General features: G+C 40.7%; 1 protein-coding gene across 1 annotated transcript in view; it reads right to left on the reverse strand.

The window, feature by feature from the left end:
- si:ch211-51h4.2 overlaps positions 1-20,367 on the reverse strand; it is a 411,729-nt gene that overhangs the window by 253,164 nt on the left and 138,198 nt on the right. Inside the window, exon 6 of the mRNA XM_039758852.1 lies at positions 10,523-10,649. Coding sequence (XP_039614786.1) covers positions 10,523-10,649 — 127 coding nt within the window. The remainder of the gene's footprint in view (positions 1-10,522; positions 10,650-20,367) is intronic.

Here is a 20,367-nt window from a genome sequence, read left to right on the forward strand (position 1 = left end):
TTTAAAACATTATTGTTGAAGTACACAGTCCTGAAAAAGGGACGTTTCTTTTTTTGCTGAGTATATATGTAGATATGTATATATATGTGTATATATATATATATGTAGATATGTTTATATATGTTATATATATATGTGTCTGTGTGTATATATATATGTGTGTGTGTGTGTATATGTATGTGTATATATATATATGTATATATGTAGATGTGTATATGTATATATATATATGTATGTATATATATGTGTATACAGTATGTGTGTGTGTATATATATACACTCACCTAAAGGATTATTAGGAACACCTGTTCAATTTATCATTAATGCAATTATCTAATCAACCAATCACATGGCAGTTGCTTCAATGCATTTAGGGGTGTGGTCCTGGTCAAGACAATCTCCTGAACTCCAAACTGAATGTCAGAATGGGAAAGAAAGGTGATTTAAGCAATTTTGAGCGTGGCATGGTTGTTGGTGCCCGACGGGCTGGTCTGAGTATTTCACAATCTGCTCAGTTACTGGGATTTTCACGCACAACCATTTCTAGGGTTTACAAAGAATGGTGTGAAAAGGGAAAACATCCAGTATACGGCAGTCCTGTGGGCGAAAATGCCTTGTTGATGCTAGAGGTCAGAGGAGAATGGGCCGACTGATTCAAGCTGATAGAAGAGCAACTTTGACTGAAATAACCACTCGTTACAACCGAGGTATGCAGTAAACAATTTGTGAAGCCACAACACGCACAAGCTTGAGGCGGATGGGCTACAACAGCAGAAGACCCCACCGGGTACCACTCATCTCCACTACAAATAGGAAAAAGAGACTACAATTTGCACGAGCTCACCAAAATTGGACAGTTGAAGACTGGAAAAATGTTGCCTGGTCTGATGAGTCTCGATTTCTGTTGAGACATTCAAATGGTAGAGTCAGAATTTGGCGTAAACAGAATGAGAACATGGATCCATCATGCCTTGTTACCACTGTGCAGGCTGGTGGTGGTGGCATAATGGTGTGGGGGATGTTTTCTTGGCACACTTTAGGCCCCTTAGTGCCAATTGGGCATCGTTTAAATGCCACGGGCTACCTGAGCATTGTTTCTGACCATGTCCATCCCTTCATGACCACCATGTACCCATCCTCTGATGGCTACTTCCAGCAGGATAATGCACCATGTCACAAAGCTTGAATCATTTCAAATTGGTTTCTTGAACATGACAATGAGTTCACTGTACTAAAATGGCCCCCACAGTCACCAGATCTCAACCCAATAGAGCATCTTTGGGATGTGGTGGAACGGGAGCTTCGTGCCCTGGATGTGCATCCCACAAATCTCCATCAACTGCAAGATGCTATCCTATCAATATGGGCCAACATTTCTAAAGAATGCTTTCAGCACCTTGTTGAATCAATGCCACGTAGAATTAAGGCAGTTCTGAAGGAGAAAGGGGGTCAAACACCGTATTAGTATGGTGTTCCTAATAATCCTTTAGGTGAGTGTATATGACAGCAACACTCATAACAGTGACAAAAGAATTACATTGACAATCATGTTATGTTATTTTTAAAAAGTTTCCTTTTCTTTTTCTTAACTTCTTTAACACACTACTTCTCCGCTGCGAAGCACAAGTATTTTGCTAGTCAATATTTTAAAATAAGCTCTTAAAGCACAAAGGAAGCAATTATTTCTGTATTTTTTGTCTTCTGCATTCATCTCTATTGGTTTATCAAACTTATTAAATTAGGTATGTTTACAAGCCTTAAATTTTACGCTGTTTGCCTTGCTCTCTCTCTCAGGGGTGGGGGTTGACTTGTTCTTAACTCAATTTTACTTTTTGTAAAAATTTATTGATTTGTATGGAATGATTGCAATAAAATTAATAAAACTTCAAAAAATAAATAAATAAAATATAAATAAACTTCTCCATCAACATCCTCAGAGCAAACATTGCATCTGTGGTGCTCTTTCTTGGCATGAAACCATACTGCTGCTCACTAATCATCACCTCACTTCTTAACCTAGCTTCCACTACTCTTTCCCATAACATCATGCTGTGGCTCATCAATTTTATTCCCCTGTAGTTACTGCAGTCCTGCACATCCCCCTTATTCTTAAATATCGGCACCAGTACACTTCTCCACTCCTCAGGCATCCTCTCACTTTTCAAGATTCCATCAAACAATCTGTTTAAAAATTCCACTGCCATCTCTCCTAAACACCTCCATGCTTCCACAGGTATATCATCTGGACCAGAAAAAAACAAAAAATATCAATCATTGATTCAAATGTATTACATAACGTGGTGAATATAACTGAAGCTTTGCATCCATCCACAAATACCCAAGAATCTGTAAAATGCTGTTTCTGAACTATGGAAAAGTCATTCTGACTGTGTGGATAAGCTTGGAGTTAAAATAGCACAATTTATTTCTATTATGTACAATTTTTTAAGGAAACAAAGGCACACATTTAAACTATTGGGTAAAGGTATATGAAAAGACGCTTTATATGAAGCAAGGACAACTTCAATATAATAAAAAGTGATTACATAAAGAATCGGTTTTGTAAGTAACATGGGAGTTTTTATCAATATCTAAGCAACACTTTGTAGGTTTTGTTTTAGAGACTAGAACTGAAATTTCATATTCAGTAATTAATTAAATTCATTTTTGAGAGGCAGCACAATACATTCAATTAATTCTAGATGTAAAACCAGATTATTAATTTGAAATCTTTAATTTTCTAATATGCAGTTGAAGTCACTCATATTTTTTTCCTCATGTTAAGAGAAACTGTGTTTAGAAAGGCAGTTTGCCTTTCACTGTAATGGAGAAATCGTGCTAGCTAAAGAAGCTGCTTATTCAGAGTCTAAATAAAACAATATAAGTTGAAATGTATTTTTACATGCAGAATGAATTAATCAGTCAAATGTTATTGCCTTGTACTATATTTGCTAGAAAATTTTCTTGGTGTTCAGTTATGAATATAACCATAGTAACAAAATAGAGTAAAAACTAAATCATGTAAGTCTACAATATTCAGCTATTTAGTTCAAATGTATTTTAATAAGATGTTATATAAGCACAGCAGCTGAACTGAATGTCTTAATATAATTTGTGAAGCTGGAAAATCAAACTGTAACCTCACAATATATGAGCCTGACAGTGATGATCATGAGACCTTAAGAGCACCTTTCTAACATTTGAATAAATTGCTTTTAGAAAAGGTTTCAAGGTAAGGTCAATATTTCACTAGGAATAGATAGATAGATAGATAGATAGATAGATAGATAGATAGATAGATAGATAGATAGATAGATAGATAGATAGATAGATAGATAGATAGATAGATAGATAGATAGATAGATAGATAGATACTTTATTAATCCTAAGGGGAAATTCACATAATCCAGCAGCAGTATACTGATGCAAAAAAAAACAATATTAAATTAAAGAGTAATAAAAATGCATCTAAAAGCAGACAATAACATTGAATAATGTTAGCATTTACTACCCCGGGTGGAATTGAAGAGTCGCATAGTGTGGGGGAGGAACGATCTCCTCAGTCTGTCAGTGGAGCAGGACGAAGCTACTCCTCTGCCTGGAGATGACACTGTTCAGTGGATGCAGTGAATTCTCCATGATTGACAGGAGTTTGCTTAGCACCCGTCACTCTGCTACAGATGTTAAACTGTCCAGCTTCACTCCTACAATAGAGCCTGCCTTTCTAACAAGTGTGTCCAGGCGTGAGACATCCTTCTTCTTTATGCTGCCTCCCCATTACACCACCGCGTAGAAGAGGGCACTCACCACAACCGTCTGGTAGAACATCTGCAGCATCTTATTGCAGATGTTTAAGGATGCCAACCTTCTAAGGAAGTATAGTCGGCTCTGACCTTTCTTACACAGAGCATCAGTATTGGCAGTCCAGTCCAATTTGTCATCCAGCTGCACTCCCAGGTATTTATAGGTCTGTACCCTCTGCACACAGTCTCCTCTGATGATCACGGGGTCCATGAGGGGCCTGGGCCTCCTAAAATCCACCACCAGTTCCTTGGTCTTGCTGGTGTTCAGGTGTAAGTGGTTTGAGTCACACCATTTAACAAAGTCTTTGATTAGCTTCCTATACTCCTCCTCCTGCCCACTCCTGATGCAGCCCACAATAGCAGCGTCGTCAGCGAACTTTTGCACGTGGCAGGACTCCGAATCATATTGGAAGTCTGATGTATATAGGCTGAACAGGACAGGAGAAAGTACTGTCCCCTGCGGCGCTCCTGTGTTGCTGACCACAATGTCAGACCTGCAGTTCCCGAGACGCACATACTGAGGTCTGTCTGTAAGATAGTCCACGATCCATGCCACCAGGTGTGAATCTACTCCCATCTCTGTCAGCTTGTCCCTAAGGAGCAGAGGTTGGATGGTGTTGAAGGCACTAGAGAAGTCCAAAAACATAATTCTTACAGCACCACTGCCTCTGTCCAAGTGGGAGAGGGATCAGTGTAGCATATAGATGATGGCATCCTCCGCTCCCACCTTCTCCTGGTATGCAAACTGCAGAGGGTCGAGGGCGCGATGGACCTGTGGCCTCAGGTGGTGAAGCAGCAGCTGCTCCATGGTCTTCATCACATGTGACATCAGAGCAACAGGCTGGAAGTCATTCAGCTCACTAGGACATGATACCTTTGGGACTGGGGTGATACAAGATGTTTTCCAAAGCCTCGGGACTCTCCCCTGTTCCAGGCTTAGGTTGAAAATGCGTTGTAGAGGACTCCCCATTTCCTGCGCACAGGCCTTCAGCAGTCATGGCGATACTCCATCTGGACCCGCTGCTTTGCTGGCACGAAGTCTCCTCAGCTCTCTGCTCACCTGCGCTGCTGTAATTGTGGGTGGGGATGTCTCTCCTATGCTGGTATCAGCAGAAGGATGGTTGGAGGATGCAGTACTCCGAGGTGAGAGTGGGTTAGGGTGATCAAACCTATTAAAGAAGTTGTTCATTTGATTTGCTCTCTCCATGACTCTCTTGATGGTGGCACCCCGCATCAATCTGTAGCCAGTGATGATCTTCATCCCAGCCCACACTTCCTTCATGCTGTTATTCTGCAATTTCTGCTCCAGCTTTCTCCTGTACTGCTCCTTCGCCGCCCTGAGCTAGACTCGGCGTTTCTTCTGCACGCGTTGAGCTCATGCTGATCACCGCTTTTAAAAGCCCTTTTCTTCTGGTTCAAAAGGCCCTTGATGTCACTTGTAATCCATGGCTTGTTGTTAGCATAGCAGTGTACTGTTCTTACTGGAACTACAATGTCCATACAGAAGTTGATGTAATCAGTTGTGCAGTCAACAGCCTCTTCAATGTTCTCACTATGTGACCCCTGCAGTATATCCCAGTCTGTAGTTCCCAAGCAGTCACTCAGAGCCTGCTCTGCCTCAGGGGACCACTTCCTGAATGATCGTGTGGTTGTAGGCAGCGCCTTCACTCTTGGTATGTAGTGTCGCTGAAGCAGAACCAGGTTATGATCTGCTTTCCCAAGCGCAGGCAGTGGGGTGGCACTGTATGCGTCTTTAACGTTTGCTTACAGTAGGTCGATATCTTGTGATATATTGCATATTGGGAGACATTCAAGTAATAATTCTACTATGTTCTGTACATGTGACAATACATTTGAACTTCAAATTTACACAAGTGTTAAAATAGTTCATTTACATTAAAAAAGGAAAATGTCTCTTACGTACCAGGTGAACTGTAATATAAGTGAACAAGTAAGGTCAATTCATTAAGGAATGTGGACAGATAACAGCTTGTATGTAGCACAGGATTGTGACGATGTGGGTTCTGGCTCCACACTCCCTTTGCTATTGGAAGCACTCGAACCCCACACCGTCGATAATGAAACCGAGTGAGCTAGTCAGTGGAGGCAAATAAACACTTGAGCAAGGGGTGGTGCAAAAATGAGTAGTGCTTTTATTTAAAACCAACAAAACAAAAACAGTGTTCATAAATAGTGCAGTACTCTCCAAGTTCTTCAATAAATAAATAAATAATCCATTAAATGAAAACGAGGAGTAAAACCAATAAATAGAAAAAACAATCCTTTAAAACCAGAGGTTAAAATCTTCTTGTGGAAGCAGTCTTTAAAACAACAACAAACAAATCCGGTGCATCATTTGTTAGCGTCTCACCTGCTAATCCCGTTTGGGCATCGCAGCAGGCAAGACGCTCTCTGCAGCTGCCCTCCTGAAACACACGCACGAGACTGGAGACCTCCCGATCCCTGGCTTCGGTATGGCACTCATCCCAGTCCCGGAGAACTTGGTTTCCCACAACGGCCAGGTTGCTCAGGTTGGGGATTCCCACCACCAAGTCTCCCGACTTCCGCTGCCTTTCAAAGGCCTCTCCGCGGCCAGTCGCCTTCCCTGGTCACTCCCGCTACCTGATCGCTCAGCGGGAGCGACATCAACACAAACACCTGGGTGTCGGCCTAACACCCAGCTTCTACGCAGCTGTCCACGAACGCTCATTCGCTCGCCCGTCCGCTCGCTCTTCGCGGCTCTCTCTCACCGACCTGCTTCCTCTACTGCTCCCGATAACCTCCGTCCTCTCCTTTCCTTTCACTCTCCGATCGTTTCTCACTCCTTTAAAACCGACTCGCGCTTCTTTTTAAAATGACGAGGGCCACAGCAGCTGCAGCATTAGCCACGGGACAATCATGAATGTGGGCAGTTCCTCACCTGTGCACTAGGTGAGAAACGCCCACACCCTACGGATCGTCCCGTGGCCCACTATGGCCCAACGTCCCCTCACTAAGCCGCGAGCACATCGATTATTTATTTAAAATGAATGGCCTTTTCTCAACGAGCTGTGGACCCATATCACCACAAGGATAGGTAGATGCAAATTATAAATACAAGATAAAATCTGAAGGCAAAAAGTCTAAAAATCCATCCATCCATTATCCAACCCGCTATATCCTAACTACAGGGCCACAGGGGTCTGCTGGAGCCAATCCCAGCCAACACAGTGCGCAAGGCAGGAAATAAACCACGGGTAGGGCGCCAGCCCACCGCAGAGTCTAAAAATTAGCAGAATCAAAGCAGAAAGACAACATCATAGGTTCTAAAGTACACAAAACCCCAAATAATCAAAATACAGTGAATGTTTTTGAAGAATTTGCCTTGCTTATATATACCCATGAGCAGTCATAATTCGGTGGTATAGTTAAGTACAAGACTACAAGTAAACAGAGGGATAGGAAAAACTGTACAGTGTCATAGTCTTCTTTAAAATAATCAATAGTAAAGAAAACAACTTAATTCACAAAGCATTATTAGAATATTAACAAACTGCATTTTAATGGAACTATGCAAAGAACATGGCCAATGTATACAATGTTTGGGAAAAACAAAAAAACTATAAAATTAAGTGTATGGTCATAAGGTGCATCATTAGGAGTGCACTATAATCAGAAGCGGTAGACATTTTTACTCTGTCACACATAAGGTTAAAAAGGGCAAGCTTAAGTTCAGGGTCTGTAAGCACAACATTCTCTACGTATATATAGCCTAATATGCCCAGTCAGACATGATTAGCACTTAACTTTACATGATCTCCATTTCAGATTATACTGTATGTGGCATGCAAACAAATTCTAAAGAGAAAGCAACTAGGAAGCATCCTATTAATAACAATAATCAGTGTTATAAAATATTTTAATTAAAAGTAATTAGTATTGAGAAAGATTTACACTTTTTGGGAAATTATTTACACTCTATTTACTTAAACTGTTATGAACAAAGTATGTCTGCAATTCTTACAAATGCATCTTAGGAGAAGGTTACACTAAAATAAAGCCATCTGCCTGACTACAATGTCACCTTCAGTGTAAAAAATAGTTTGTATTTTTGGATACTGATTAGCAGGATATGCAGCAGGCATATTTATTATATCTATGATGGGACAGCAACTCGTTTAATTTTTTTCAACAGAGTCCCTATCGTCTGGCTATCTCTGTCGCAATGCTTGAAACAGCCTCTTGGGAGCTCCCTTCTCTTCTGGGAAAATAAGAAAACTGTTCTTCTCCATCATTTGCCCCCTCCTTATATTCTGTGGATGGAGCATAACCAGAAAGGTTTAGTTAGTTGCTTCTAGTTGTCCACTGTTGGAATGTTACTTGCAAACGCAACTACAGTGCACATATGAGAAACCACAAATTCTACACCCCCTTTACAGTGGCCTTGCCTGTGCCCCTGACACATTATAGACTATGTATTTATATGCTGTATATTTTTAAATATATCTATATATATATATATATATATATATATATATATATATATATATATATATATATATATATATATATATATATATATATATATATATATATACTGTATATATACAATGTTATTGTGCCTAAGAAAATTATTCACCCCTTGTAAGTTTTCACATTTTGTTGTTATAAAACATTAAATCACAAAGGATTTAATTTGGTATATAAGGATTTTATGATTCACAAAAGGCATAAATGGGGATTTTTTCCCTTTAATTCAACATCTTCATTCTTCTACAGTTAATTGATAAGATTTCTCTAAACTAACATCATAATTTTGCTTCACTAGTGACAATATTTTGGAAAAATAAGCACAGTGTGAACGGAAGACAAATTCTGAGACTTTTACTACAAGAGCACCACTACACTGATTGTAAACACATTCACTTCCAAAATAAATTGACAGGATGGCTCTGTACGTTTTTACACTGGTTTGGAAGTAAATAGTTTTTAAATTTTTCAATTTTTTTGTGCTTCTTTTGTTCCAAAAATGTCTTATGATTTTTCTACATGTACTGAAATTCTTAATAAATCAGAGGTAGCAGTTAGTGATTCCCATAAATCCCTGTACTTGTTTTATTGTTTCTAGTATTATTCAATTCAAAATACCCGAAGCCACAGATTTGTCAAAGCTTAACCCTATTCATGTAATTTCATAAGCAAAAAAAAAAAACACCTTCCCTGTGGAATTCACATTTCACTAATTTCACAGACAAATGATTTTACCATTACCGTTGTAGAATCTCTTTCACATGCGGAATGTGAGAGTCCATATCTTTAGAAAAAATAACAGCTGACATCAATATAAACTAGTATGTAAACTTTCAAAGTATTGTAAAAAAAAAAAAAAAAAGGCATTGACAAAAGATTGTATTTGTAAAAATAAAAATACATGAACAAACAATAATACAATTACAATAGTTCTAAATTATACATTTAAAACTACAGTATAGTTTAAATGACTTAATCATTGTTAAACAATAATCAAACAAAGTGCTAATAAAAAAGTAATTGTACACTTTTAGAACCCAAAAGGCTTTATTTTTCAGAGAAGAAGAAATGAGAAGCTAAGAGAATTAAAATTAAAATCAAAAAGCACAATATTAAAAGAATGGAATGTCTGTATCTGTAATGTGCATGAAATGTACCCATTAGAATCATGAAGTATCAAGCCTTCCATCATGGATATGACTCTTTCATTTTTAGAGAAGTAGGCAGCAAATCCAGAAAAAAAATCTAAGGCCCATTATAGACTCCATCACCCTGCCACTTCTTTTATGCAGCTAATTCAGAGCTCATAGGTACATTCTTCAGAAATCAAATGCTAATATTTTCTGTATGGATCAGTCTTGCCTTTCATCCAATGCCACAATCCATAAATTCTTAGACTGGATTAAGTAGGTTCTCAAAAGGTATGGATGTGTGGATGGACAATTTGTTTTGAAACCTTGCATATTTAGAAGTGATTGGACAGGAGTGTAAAAGTAACTTTAATTTAAACCAAAGACAGCAACTACACCTGTGAAAGCAGTCTCATTTTGTAGCTAAAATTTAAAAAATAACTCCATCATAAAAAGTGTGTGAATTCAATTCTGCTAAATTTGTTCTCTTAAAAGTATTCAAATACTGACAATTAATAATGGGCCGAGCATACAACAACTAAAAAAAAAACACTGAATGTTATGGATCAGCAACTATTTTGGCATCAAACTCTCTTTTGTGCTCATTAATACAAAAAGACTTAAGTAATATGAATACTAATAATGAGCAAAATATTACAAAGAATTAATTTTTACTCATGTAACACAAGCACATTCTTGCTTCAATGAATACACATTTAGCCTGACCTGTTTGCACTTTCTGGAATGATATAAGAAATGGGAAATAACTGCTTGCTTAAATAAGGTAGGAGTACAATTAAAAGAAGAAGCTGGTTGTGAAAGACAACACCTTTGGCCACAGTGAGTCCTAAGGACTGAACACGAGACAAAGTGTACTACTCTTGCTTAACCTACAAATCAGTAGATATCATGTCTGCATGCTAAGGGGGTATGGTGCAAGGATGGTTGGTGTCCAGCTGATCCCAGTCCATTCATTGCCCTCTGGTAGACTAAATTATTAAAATGTAACTTTCATGTAAATGTTTATATATTTATGAATATTAAAAACTTAAAAGTTCAAGAAAATGAAATTAAACTTACAACTGAAGAAAGAGGAGAACATTGAAAGCGTAGCTGGTGTATTTGCCAAGAAAAAAGACTCCCAGGATATGAAGATTAGGAACAGGTTTCTCTTGCTGGGCCTCTTGATTTGGCAGCAAACCTTGACCTGCAAAATTGGCAAAGATGTTTTGTACATCTAAATTTCATAAAGGTGGCTTAGACAATACATGTCTGGCTAATGTACATGACATAACAGACAGGATGTCCTGGTTGCAACCCTTCATACCTAGAATAATACAAAGAAAGCCAAACTTAAAAAGGGGTGTGTGCTGTGATTAATATTCACAAGGATGAAATATTAATGGAAAACACAAAGCACATGGTGAATGCAAGCAAAACAGAATCCTCTAGCATTTTAGACTTTCCTAAATGTAACTTTGACCATCATTACCAGATAGGTGGTTCACCCACTTGCTCAAAAGCAAAAATTCTAACTCTTTCTACCAATCTGTGCACATCTATCAAATATGACTCCAGCCTCTCCTTTTCCCAGAAAAGAGACTGTGCCCCAACGTATCTTGAAAATCTAGACTCAATAATCCTATGGCTTTCAGATAGTCTCATTTACAATACAAAATGTATTTGAATTTCAAAACCAGTACTGCATATCTCTTAAAACTATAAATAAAAACAAATCAAATGTCAGTGCCATTTGCTTAGTTGCAGAGGTATTCAATTTATTACAAATAAATATTACATTTCGCAGTATTGAGGGATGGTCAGTCTTTGAATGTCACATTGGCAAATCTTAAATTTGACAATCCAAGACATCATTTGTGGCTCTCATGAACAAATTCTTGGTTGTGTTTCTTGCAATTTTGATTGTCATTAATCTCTTTAAACCTATATGATGGTTGTCATGATTCAGGGTCAGGACCAAAACAAAAAGTGTGTGAGGCCTTCCAATCAGCCATCAGTGCAGGCCTGGAAAAAATAGCCTCACCACAAACCAGCCTGCTCCTACTATACTACCTAAAGCTGTGGCGTAACCAGGCTCAAAAATCAGGAATCTTTTTAAGTTCCAAAATATCTTCTGGTTGCCTCTTAAGGGAAAGGAAATGGTAAAATGCCATTGACTTGAAAACACAGTTCACAAAATAAATCTCTCTTCCGCTTATCCGAGGTTGGGTCGTGGGGGTAGCAGCTTAAGCAGAGAAGCCCAGACTTCCCTCTCCCCGGCCACTTCTTCCAGCTCTTACAGGAGAATCCCAAGGCGTTCCCAGGCCAGCCGGGAGACATAGTCCCTCCAGCATGTCCTGGGTCTTCCCCGGGGCCTCCTCCCGGTTGGACGTGCCCGGAACACCTCACCAGGGAGGCGTCCAGGAGGCATCCTGATCAGATGCCCGAGCCACCTCATCTGACTCCTCTCGATGCGGAGGAGCAGCGGCTCTACTCTGAGCCCCTCCCGGATGAATGAGCTCCTCACCCTATCTTTAAGGGAAAGCCCAGACACCCTGTGGAGGAAACTCATTTCAGCCGCTTGTATTCGCGATCTCGTTCTTTCGGTCACTACCCATAGCTCATGACCATAGGTGAGGGTAGGAACGTAGATCGACTGGTAAATTGAGAGCTTTGCCTTACGGCTCAGCTCTTTTTTCACCACGACAGACCGATGCAGAGCCCGCATCACTGCGGATGCCGCACCGATCCGCCTGTCAATCTCACGATCCATTCTTCCCTCACTCGTGAACAAGACCCCGAGATACTTGAACTCCTCCACTTGGGGCAGGATCTCGCCCCCAACCCTGAGAGGGCACTCCACCCTTTTCCGGCTGAGGACCATGGTCTCGGATTTGGAGGTGCTGATTCTCATCCCAGCCGCTTCACACTCAGCTGAACCGCTCCAGAGAGAGCTGAAGATCACGCCTGATGAAGCAAACAGGACAACATCATCTGCAAAAAGCAGTGACCCAATCCTGAGTCCACCAAACCGACCCCTTCAACACCCTGGCTGCGCTAGAAATTCTGTCCATAAAAGTTATGAACAGAATCGGTGACAAAGGGCAGCCCTGGCGGAGTCCAACTCTCACTGGAAACGGGCTTGACTTACTGCGGCAATGCGGACCAAGCTCTGACACGGTTGTACAGGGACCGAACAGCTCTTATCAGGGGTCCGTACCCCATACTCCCGAGCACCCCCACAGGATTCCCGAGGGACACGGTCAACGCCTTTTCCAAGTCCACAAAGCACATGTAGACTGGTTGGGCAAACTCCCATGCACCCTCCAGGATCCTGCTAAGGGTGTAGAGCTGGTCCACTGTTCGCGACCAGGACGAAAACCACACTGTTCCTCCTGAATCCGAGGTTCGACTATCCGACGGACCCTCCTCTCCAGAACCCCCGAATAGACTTTTCCAGGGAGGCTGAGGAGTGTGATCCCTCTATAGTTGGAACACACCCTCTGGTCCCCCTTTTTAAAGAGGGGGATCACCACCCCGGTCTGCCAATCCAGAGGCACTGCCCCCGATGTCAACCAAGACAGTCCTACAACATCCAGAGCCTTAAGGAACTCTGGGCGTATCTCATCCACCCCGGGGCACTGCCACCAAGGAGTTTTTTGACCACCTCGGTGACTTCAGTCCCAGAGATGGGAGAGCCCACCTCAGAGTCCCCAGGCTCTGCTTCCTCATTGGAAGGCATGTTAGTGGGATTGAGGAGGTCTTGAAGTACTCCTCCACCGACCCACAACGTCCCGAAGTCGAGGTCAGCAGTGCACCATCCCCACCATATACGGTGTTGACACTGCACTGCTTCCCCTTCCTGAGACGCCGGACGGTGGACCAGAATCTCCTCGAAGCCATCCAAAGTTGTTCTCCATGGCCTCTCCAAACTCCTCCCATGCCCGAGTTTTTGCCTCAGCAACAACCGAAGCCGCATTCCGCTTGGCCTGCCGGTACCTATCAGCTGCCTCCAGAGACCCACAGGACAAAAAGGTCCTATAGGACTCCTTCTTCAGCTTGACGGCATCCCTCACGGCTCGTGTCCACCAACGGGGTTTGGGGATTGCCCGCCGACAGGCACCGACCACCTTACGGCCAAAGCTCCGGTCAGCCGCCTCAACAATAGAGGCACGGAACATGGCCCATTGGGACTCAATGTCCCCCACCTCCCTCGGGAAGTGGTCGAAGTTCTGTCGATGGTGGGAGTTGAAGCTACTTCTGACAGGGGACTCTGCCAAGTGCACATATGAACACCCTTATGCTTGAACATGGTGTTCGTTATGGACAATCCGTGGCGAGCACAGAAGTCCAATAACAAAACACCGCTCGAGTTCAGATCGGGGAGGCCATTCCTCCCAATCACGCCCTTCCAGGTCTCACTGTTATTGCCCACGTGGGCTTTGAAGTCTCCAAGCAAAACGAGGGAATCCCCAGAAGGTATGCCCTCTAGCACTCCCTCCATAGACTCCAAAAAGGGTGGATACTCCAAACTGCTGTTTGGCGCATACGCACAAACAACAGTCAGGACCCTTCCCCCACCCGAGGCGGAGGGAGGCCACCCTCTCGTCCACCGGGGTAAACCCCAACGCACAGGCTCCAAGTCGGGGGGCAATAAGTATGCCCACACCTGCTCGGCGCCTCTCACTGGGGGCAACTCCAGAGTGGTAGAGAGTCCAGCCCCTCTCAAGGAGATTCCAGAGTCCAAGCTGTGCATCGAGGTGAGTCCGACTATGTCTAGCCGGAACCTCTCGACCTCGCGCACTAGCTCAGGCTCCTTCCCCTCCTTGAGCCGTCACCTTATCGTGGTGGAGGGGTTTGCGTGTCCCAATGATCCTAGGAGCTATGTTGTCCAGGGCTTTATGCCCCTGGTAGGGCCTCCCAAGGCAAACTGGTCCTAGGTGAGGGATGAGACAAAGAACAACAACAACAACCACAACATTTATTTATATAGCACATTTTCATACAAAAAAATGTAGCTCAAAGTGATTTACATAATGAAGAATAGAAAAATAAGAGACACAGTAAGAAAATAAAATAAGTCAACATTAATTAACATAGAATAAGAGTAAGGTCCAATGGCCAGGAGGGACAGAAAAAATAAAAAAAAAACTCCAGACGGCCGGAGAAAAAAAAATAAAATCTCTCTCTCTACCCTCTCTGGGCAATCTACCTAACATAAATGAAACAGTCCTCTTTGTATTTATGGTTTTCATGGAAGGATTTGATGATGATGATGATGATGATGATGATGATGATGATGATCACGTGGACTTCTGGCTTTTAGTCCATCAATGCTGGGGCATCATGGTGCTTTGAGTAGGTTGGTGGTGGTGCAGGCCGCCACCACAGAGAAACCGGAAAAAGAAACAGAAGAGAGAGTAGGGGTCAGTATGGATTTTAGAGCCACCATGAATAGTTATTATGATGAATTGAACATATAGAGTATCAGGATTAAGATAAAGTGAAGTTATAAAAAGGCCATGTTAAAGTAATGTGTTTTCAGCAGTGCTTTAAAGTGCTCCACTGTATTAGCCGGGCGAATTCCTATCAGCAGGCTATTCCAGATTTTAGGTGCATAGCAGCAGAAGGCCGCCTCACCACTTCTTTATAAGTTTAGCTTTTGGAATTCTAAGGAGACACTCATTTGATGATCTAAGATTACGATTTGGAATATAGGGTGTCAGACATTCCGATATACGTATAAGATGGAGCGAGATTATTTAAGGCTTTGTAAACTATAAGCAGAATTTTAAAGTCAATTCTGAAAGACACAGGTAACCAGTGTAGCGACATCAAAACAGGAGAAATGTGTTCGGATTTTCTTTTCCTAGTTAGGATTCTAGCAGCTGCATTCTGCACTCGTTGCAAATGATTTATGTATTTTTTGGGTAGTCCTGAGAGGAGTGCGTTACAGTAATCTAATCGACTAAAAACAAAAGCGTGAATTAATTTCTCAGCATCTTTCAATGATATAAGAGGTCTAACTTTTGCTATGTTTCTTAAGTGAAAAAATGCTGTCCTAGTGGTCTGATGAATATGTGATTTAAAATTCAGGTTACAGTCAACGGTTACCCCTAAGTTTTTTACTTCCATCTTAACTTCTAATCCTAATGCGTCAAGTTTATTTCTGATAACCTCACTGAATCCGTTTTTGCCAATCAATACAATTTCAGTTTTCTCTTTATTTAACTTGAGAAAATTACTATTCATCCATTCACAGAACGGTTCAACACCTCCAATGAAGAATAAAAACTGTGCACGACGTTTTCCCTTGCCCGGACGTGGGTCACCGGGGCCCCCCTCTGGAGCCAGGCCTGGGGGTGGGGTTCAATGGTGAGCGCCTGGTGGCCGGGTCTGCACCCATGGGGCTCGACCGGGCACAGCCCGAAGAGGTAACGTGGGTCCTCCTTCCCATGGGCTCACCACCTATAGGAGGGGCCAAGGAGGTCAGGTGCAGTGTGAGTTGGGTGGTGGCCGGAGGCAGGGACCTTGGCGGTCTGATCCTCGGCTACAGAAACTGGCTCTTGGGATGTGGAATGAGAATATTCATTTAAAAAATACATAAAAAGGTTCAAAAAGGGCAAAAAAGAGGTTGCCTAAAAGGTAATCCTAGGGTAACTGGTCCCAAAACGTAATTCAAATCGAAAATCCAATAAAGAACAAAAAATGTCAAAAACCAGTAAATTCACATGAAACTTTAATGATTTTCTGAGATCTTCATATGTAGACCTTAAACAGCCAGAGGGAGGTCTCAGGAATGATGATGTTAGGCCAGTCCCCCCCTCTTGGGGTATCATCCAGAGGACACAAGGAATAGACTCCCATTTAAAGTACACAATTAATGACACATAAACAAAATCAAGAGGAATAACCAAGATACATTCAAATAATTGATTAAAATTTACAAAAAGAACAGAAATGCAGAAAATAAAATAAATAAGAGCCAGGGTCTAAACCCTTGCTATAATAGAACAATGGTGTATAATCACATCTGTAAGAACATAAATTTCCCTATCAAAAAATCAGCCTAAACTTTTTGTCCTGCAAATGTTTCCTATGCTGAAGGCAAAAGTGATGCAAACATTACATAAAAATAAGTTTGAGGATAATTTATCAATGACAGCACAACATGATGAGGCTCCTGTAGGTGTGTCAGTGAACTTCTAGAGAAGGAGAAATGCTAGGCCATTAAGGCAGGATAATATCGATCAGGAGGTGAAAATAAGGTCAAAGCAAAGTGGATTTTAAACCAAGGAAGGCAACAATTGAGTACCTGAACACAGTGCCAACACGGAAAAAAGAAAAAAAACTAGCCAAAAAATCTGAAGAACCAGAATGATGTTTAGTCAAACACTCACAAAATGTTTTTATTTTGAACCTGTAAAACTGAACAAGGTTCTACCTGCTCCATAGGATTAAATTATATTTGCTTGATGATGTCTTATGATGTAACTAGCAAAATACCCGCGCTTCTCAGCAGCGAAGTACTGCCTTAAAATTTTTATTAAGAAGAAAATTAAACCTTTTTAAACTGAGGGAAAATATACCAATAATTATTTGTTAAGGATCTCTTTGTATACCACATTTTGAGTGCGGCCCTCCGGTTGTAATATGACCAAGCTGTGCACTGAGCTTACTCTTGAGCATGCAACGTACAGTTGGCCATGTGAACAGTAATCTTGTTTCAAATCTCACAGCTTGGATTGCTGCTGCCATAATTGGTTTGAGTTTCATGGTTTGTTTTAATGACGACAGTATTTGCAGGACTTGTGTTGAAGTGACATTCGGCATCTGTCAAGCGTTGAAAGCATACAACCGGTTTCATTGATAACTTCACATCCAGCTTTTGAAAGTTTAAACATTCATAAACATCACAGTGTCCACTACTGAAATCGTCACCTGTGAGTCTAAGATGTTTAAGAGCCACTGGCAGTTGTCGAAAGGTGTAAAATATTTAGCCATTTTGGCACACTTGAAAGTGACAACCGAACAATTCAGCAGCAGCCATCAACTCACATGCAGAACCATAGGTGAAGGGCTTAAGCATTTCACTCTTATAGTGCTCCAGTGTAGTATAATTATCTCGTGTACCATCATCAGTCCACACCTTGAACCTGTCCCAGTCATTCAATACATAAGACACAATGTTCCTCCGGATATCAAGAGTGAGCCTGATATGGCCGTACAATATGTAACAAAGAGAATGGAAAAGGCAGGTGCCATCTCCGGGCATGGAAACCACGGGGTAAGTGACAGTTGTTTGCTCGATGGTGATCACCTCGATAGACATGTTAATGGTGGTACGGTTGGAATGATAAAGGAAATGGGTACCTAAACAATTTAAAGTAAGTCTAAAATACCTAAACAATAACTATAATCGCAATAAACGAACAATAAAACAGCGGAAAAGCCGTGGATTAAATAAAAAGGCTGTAGTTATCAGCAGGGAGACATGAATCCCGTGGCGAAGCAAGGAAGGGAATGTAGAGACCGGAGTGACGGATGGCTTTATATAGGCAGGCAGCCAACAACATGGGAGGCGTTGGGATTGGGGACATAAGTAACAAAGACCGTTGAAAAGTTCAATATGGAGGCCGACAGTGGCATCATACCACTGAAATAAGTATGTACATTGGTTTCGGTTAGCGCAGGGAAGCCGCCTACCAAATTTCATGAAGATGGGGCCATAAATAAGAAAGTTCAACATGGCGGATGTTGTCGACCGTTATCGACCGTTATGACCGTTACGTGTAGAATTTCGAAATGAAACCTGCTTAACTTTTGTAAGTAAGCTGTAAGGAATGAGCCTGCCAAATTTCAGCCTTCCACCTACACGGGAAGTTGGGGAATTAGTGATGTTGGAAAGTTCAATATGGCGGCCGACAGTGGCGTCATACCATCGAAATAAGTAAGTACATCGGTTTCGGTTAGCGCAGGGAAGCCGCCTACCAAATTTCGTGAAGATGGGGCCATAAATAAGAAAGTTCAACATGGCGGATGTTGTCGACCGTTATCGACCGTTACGTGTAGAATTTCGAAATGAAACTTAACTTAACTTTTGTAAGTAAGCTGTAAGGAATAAGCCTGCCAAATGTCAGTTTTCTACCTACTGTACACGGGAAGTTGGAGAATTAGTGATGAGTCAGTCAGTGAGTGAGTGAGTGAGGGCTTTGCCTTTTATTAGTATAGATTCTGAGGGCATACTTTAGTGATGGGCACATAAAATGGCAGAATCCATTAAAAAACAAAATGGTGTTACAGGAAACCAAAACAAGATAACTACAAAAATACATAACAAGGTCCCAAACAAAAACTAAAGCAAAATATGAAAGTAAAACTAAACAATGCATTATTCAAAACCTAGGAAAATAAATAAAACTCTTAAACAAAAATTTATTAAGCCCACAAAAAGTTAACAAAAGTACAAGAATCATAAGTTAGTAAACTATGCCAAACAGAAAAAAGAAACAACCTTGAGAGACTACTACAAACCAGCACAAATAGTTTTAAGTGGCAAAACAGTAGTAAATAACACTAACATTTCAACCAAATATGGATGTTTCTTAGGTCTACTCATGTAGCACTATTAACAGCTTTATTTTTCATTTCAAACTGTTCTCTGTGTAATGCTTAACTAAGATTATATGATAATCTTTAATCAGGTATAGCTTGTGCAGTTTTTTGCTACTCTTTAATCTCTGGAGCAGGATTAGAATCAAATTTGAAATAAAAGCTTCACAAAATAATCCTTCTTATGAAAAGTGTGAGAATTCCACTAGCATTCACTACTTCTCAGTTGCTCGTCACCATGAAAAATCAGAGTTGATTAAAATGTGCAGTAAATGTAAAGAACAGTTGCATAAGAAATTAATTTTCTAAAAACAGAGTTTGGTGCTCTTTGGCAAAGGGAACGGTGAAATCCTATGTATTTGTTTGGCCTAAACAGCTAATAATTTAATTTTACTAAAGATTTAAAAATAATCTACTGTCTCCACAAAAGTTAACCTAAATATTAAATACACAAATTCAAATGGAGTACAAAAGGAAAGAAACTACTAATGATCAAGAATACATGGGACCACCGTGCATAAGTTTTGTACATCACCTTTGTGTTTTGGAAACCTCAAGCAAGAAAGGCACAAAGACAAAAATAAATGATTAAAAGGGATCAGAAAAGAGGTGTAGGACTTAGGCAGAAACAAAGTGAAAATATGAGTAGGGATCAAACAACCAAAAAGCTAGAGTAAATGAACTGCCAAAATTAAAGTCACTAACCAGAAAATGGAGTTCAAATAACAAAGTCAACTGGTCCTCACAGCTGTAAGTAACACTATGAAGGTTTTTTTTTTGTTGAAAATGCTAGGATGACAGGTGTTCTGCATCTCTCTCTCAAATAATGCTTGCGTGAAGATGCAACATGCCACACCACTGCCTTGGCAACAGGCGTCATTGTCATAAACATTGTGGCCACTGCCATGAAAAACATGTGAAATGGTGCCGGATAACATCAGCCTCACAACAAAAAACAAAAGCTATACAACAGAAGTAAAATTAAACTAAAATAATTCAAATGTTTGAAATTTATTAACTTTTGACTGCATTTTATTTCTAAAGTGTCATATGGAAAAGGAAGAATACAGAAATCTGAAAGGTCCACAGCTGATCATGGCACTACAGAATAGCAAACAGTAATAATACCCAGTGACACTATAGTTAAACATTATAATTAATTTGTAATTACTCCACAAAATATATCAGTAACATCCCAATTACACTCAATAATCATGGTGCTGGAGAATGGTGACATGTTGTATTTTAATTAGCACATGCAAGTAGGAATTTCACTGTTCTCTGCACATGTGACAATAATAGCCCAGTGACAT

This window comes from Polypterus senegalus, chromosome 1, assembly GCF_016835505.1.
Source record: "Polypterus senegalus isolate Bchr_013 chromosome 1, ASM1683550v1, whole genome shotgun sequence".
NCBI classification, from domain to species: domain Eukaryota; kingdom Metazoa; phylum Chordata; class Cladistia; order Polypteriformes; family Polypteridae; genus Polypterus; species Polypterus senegalus.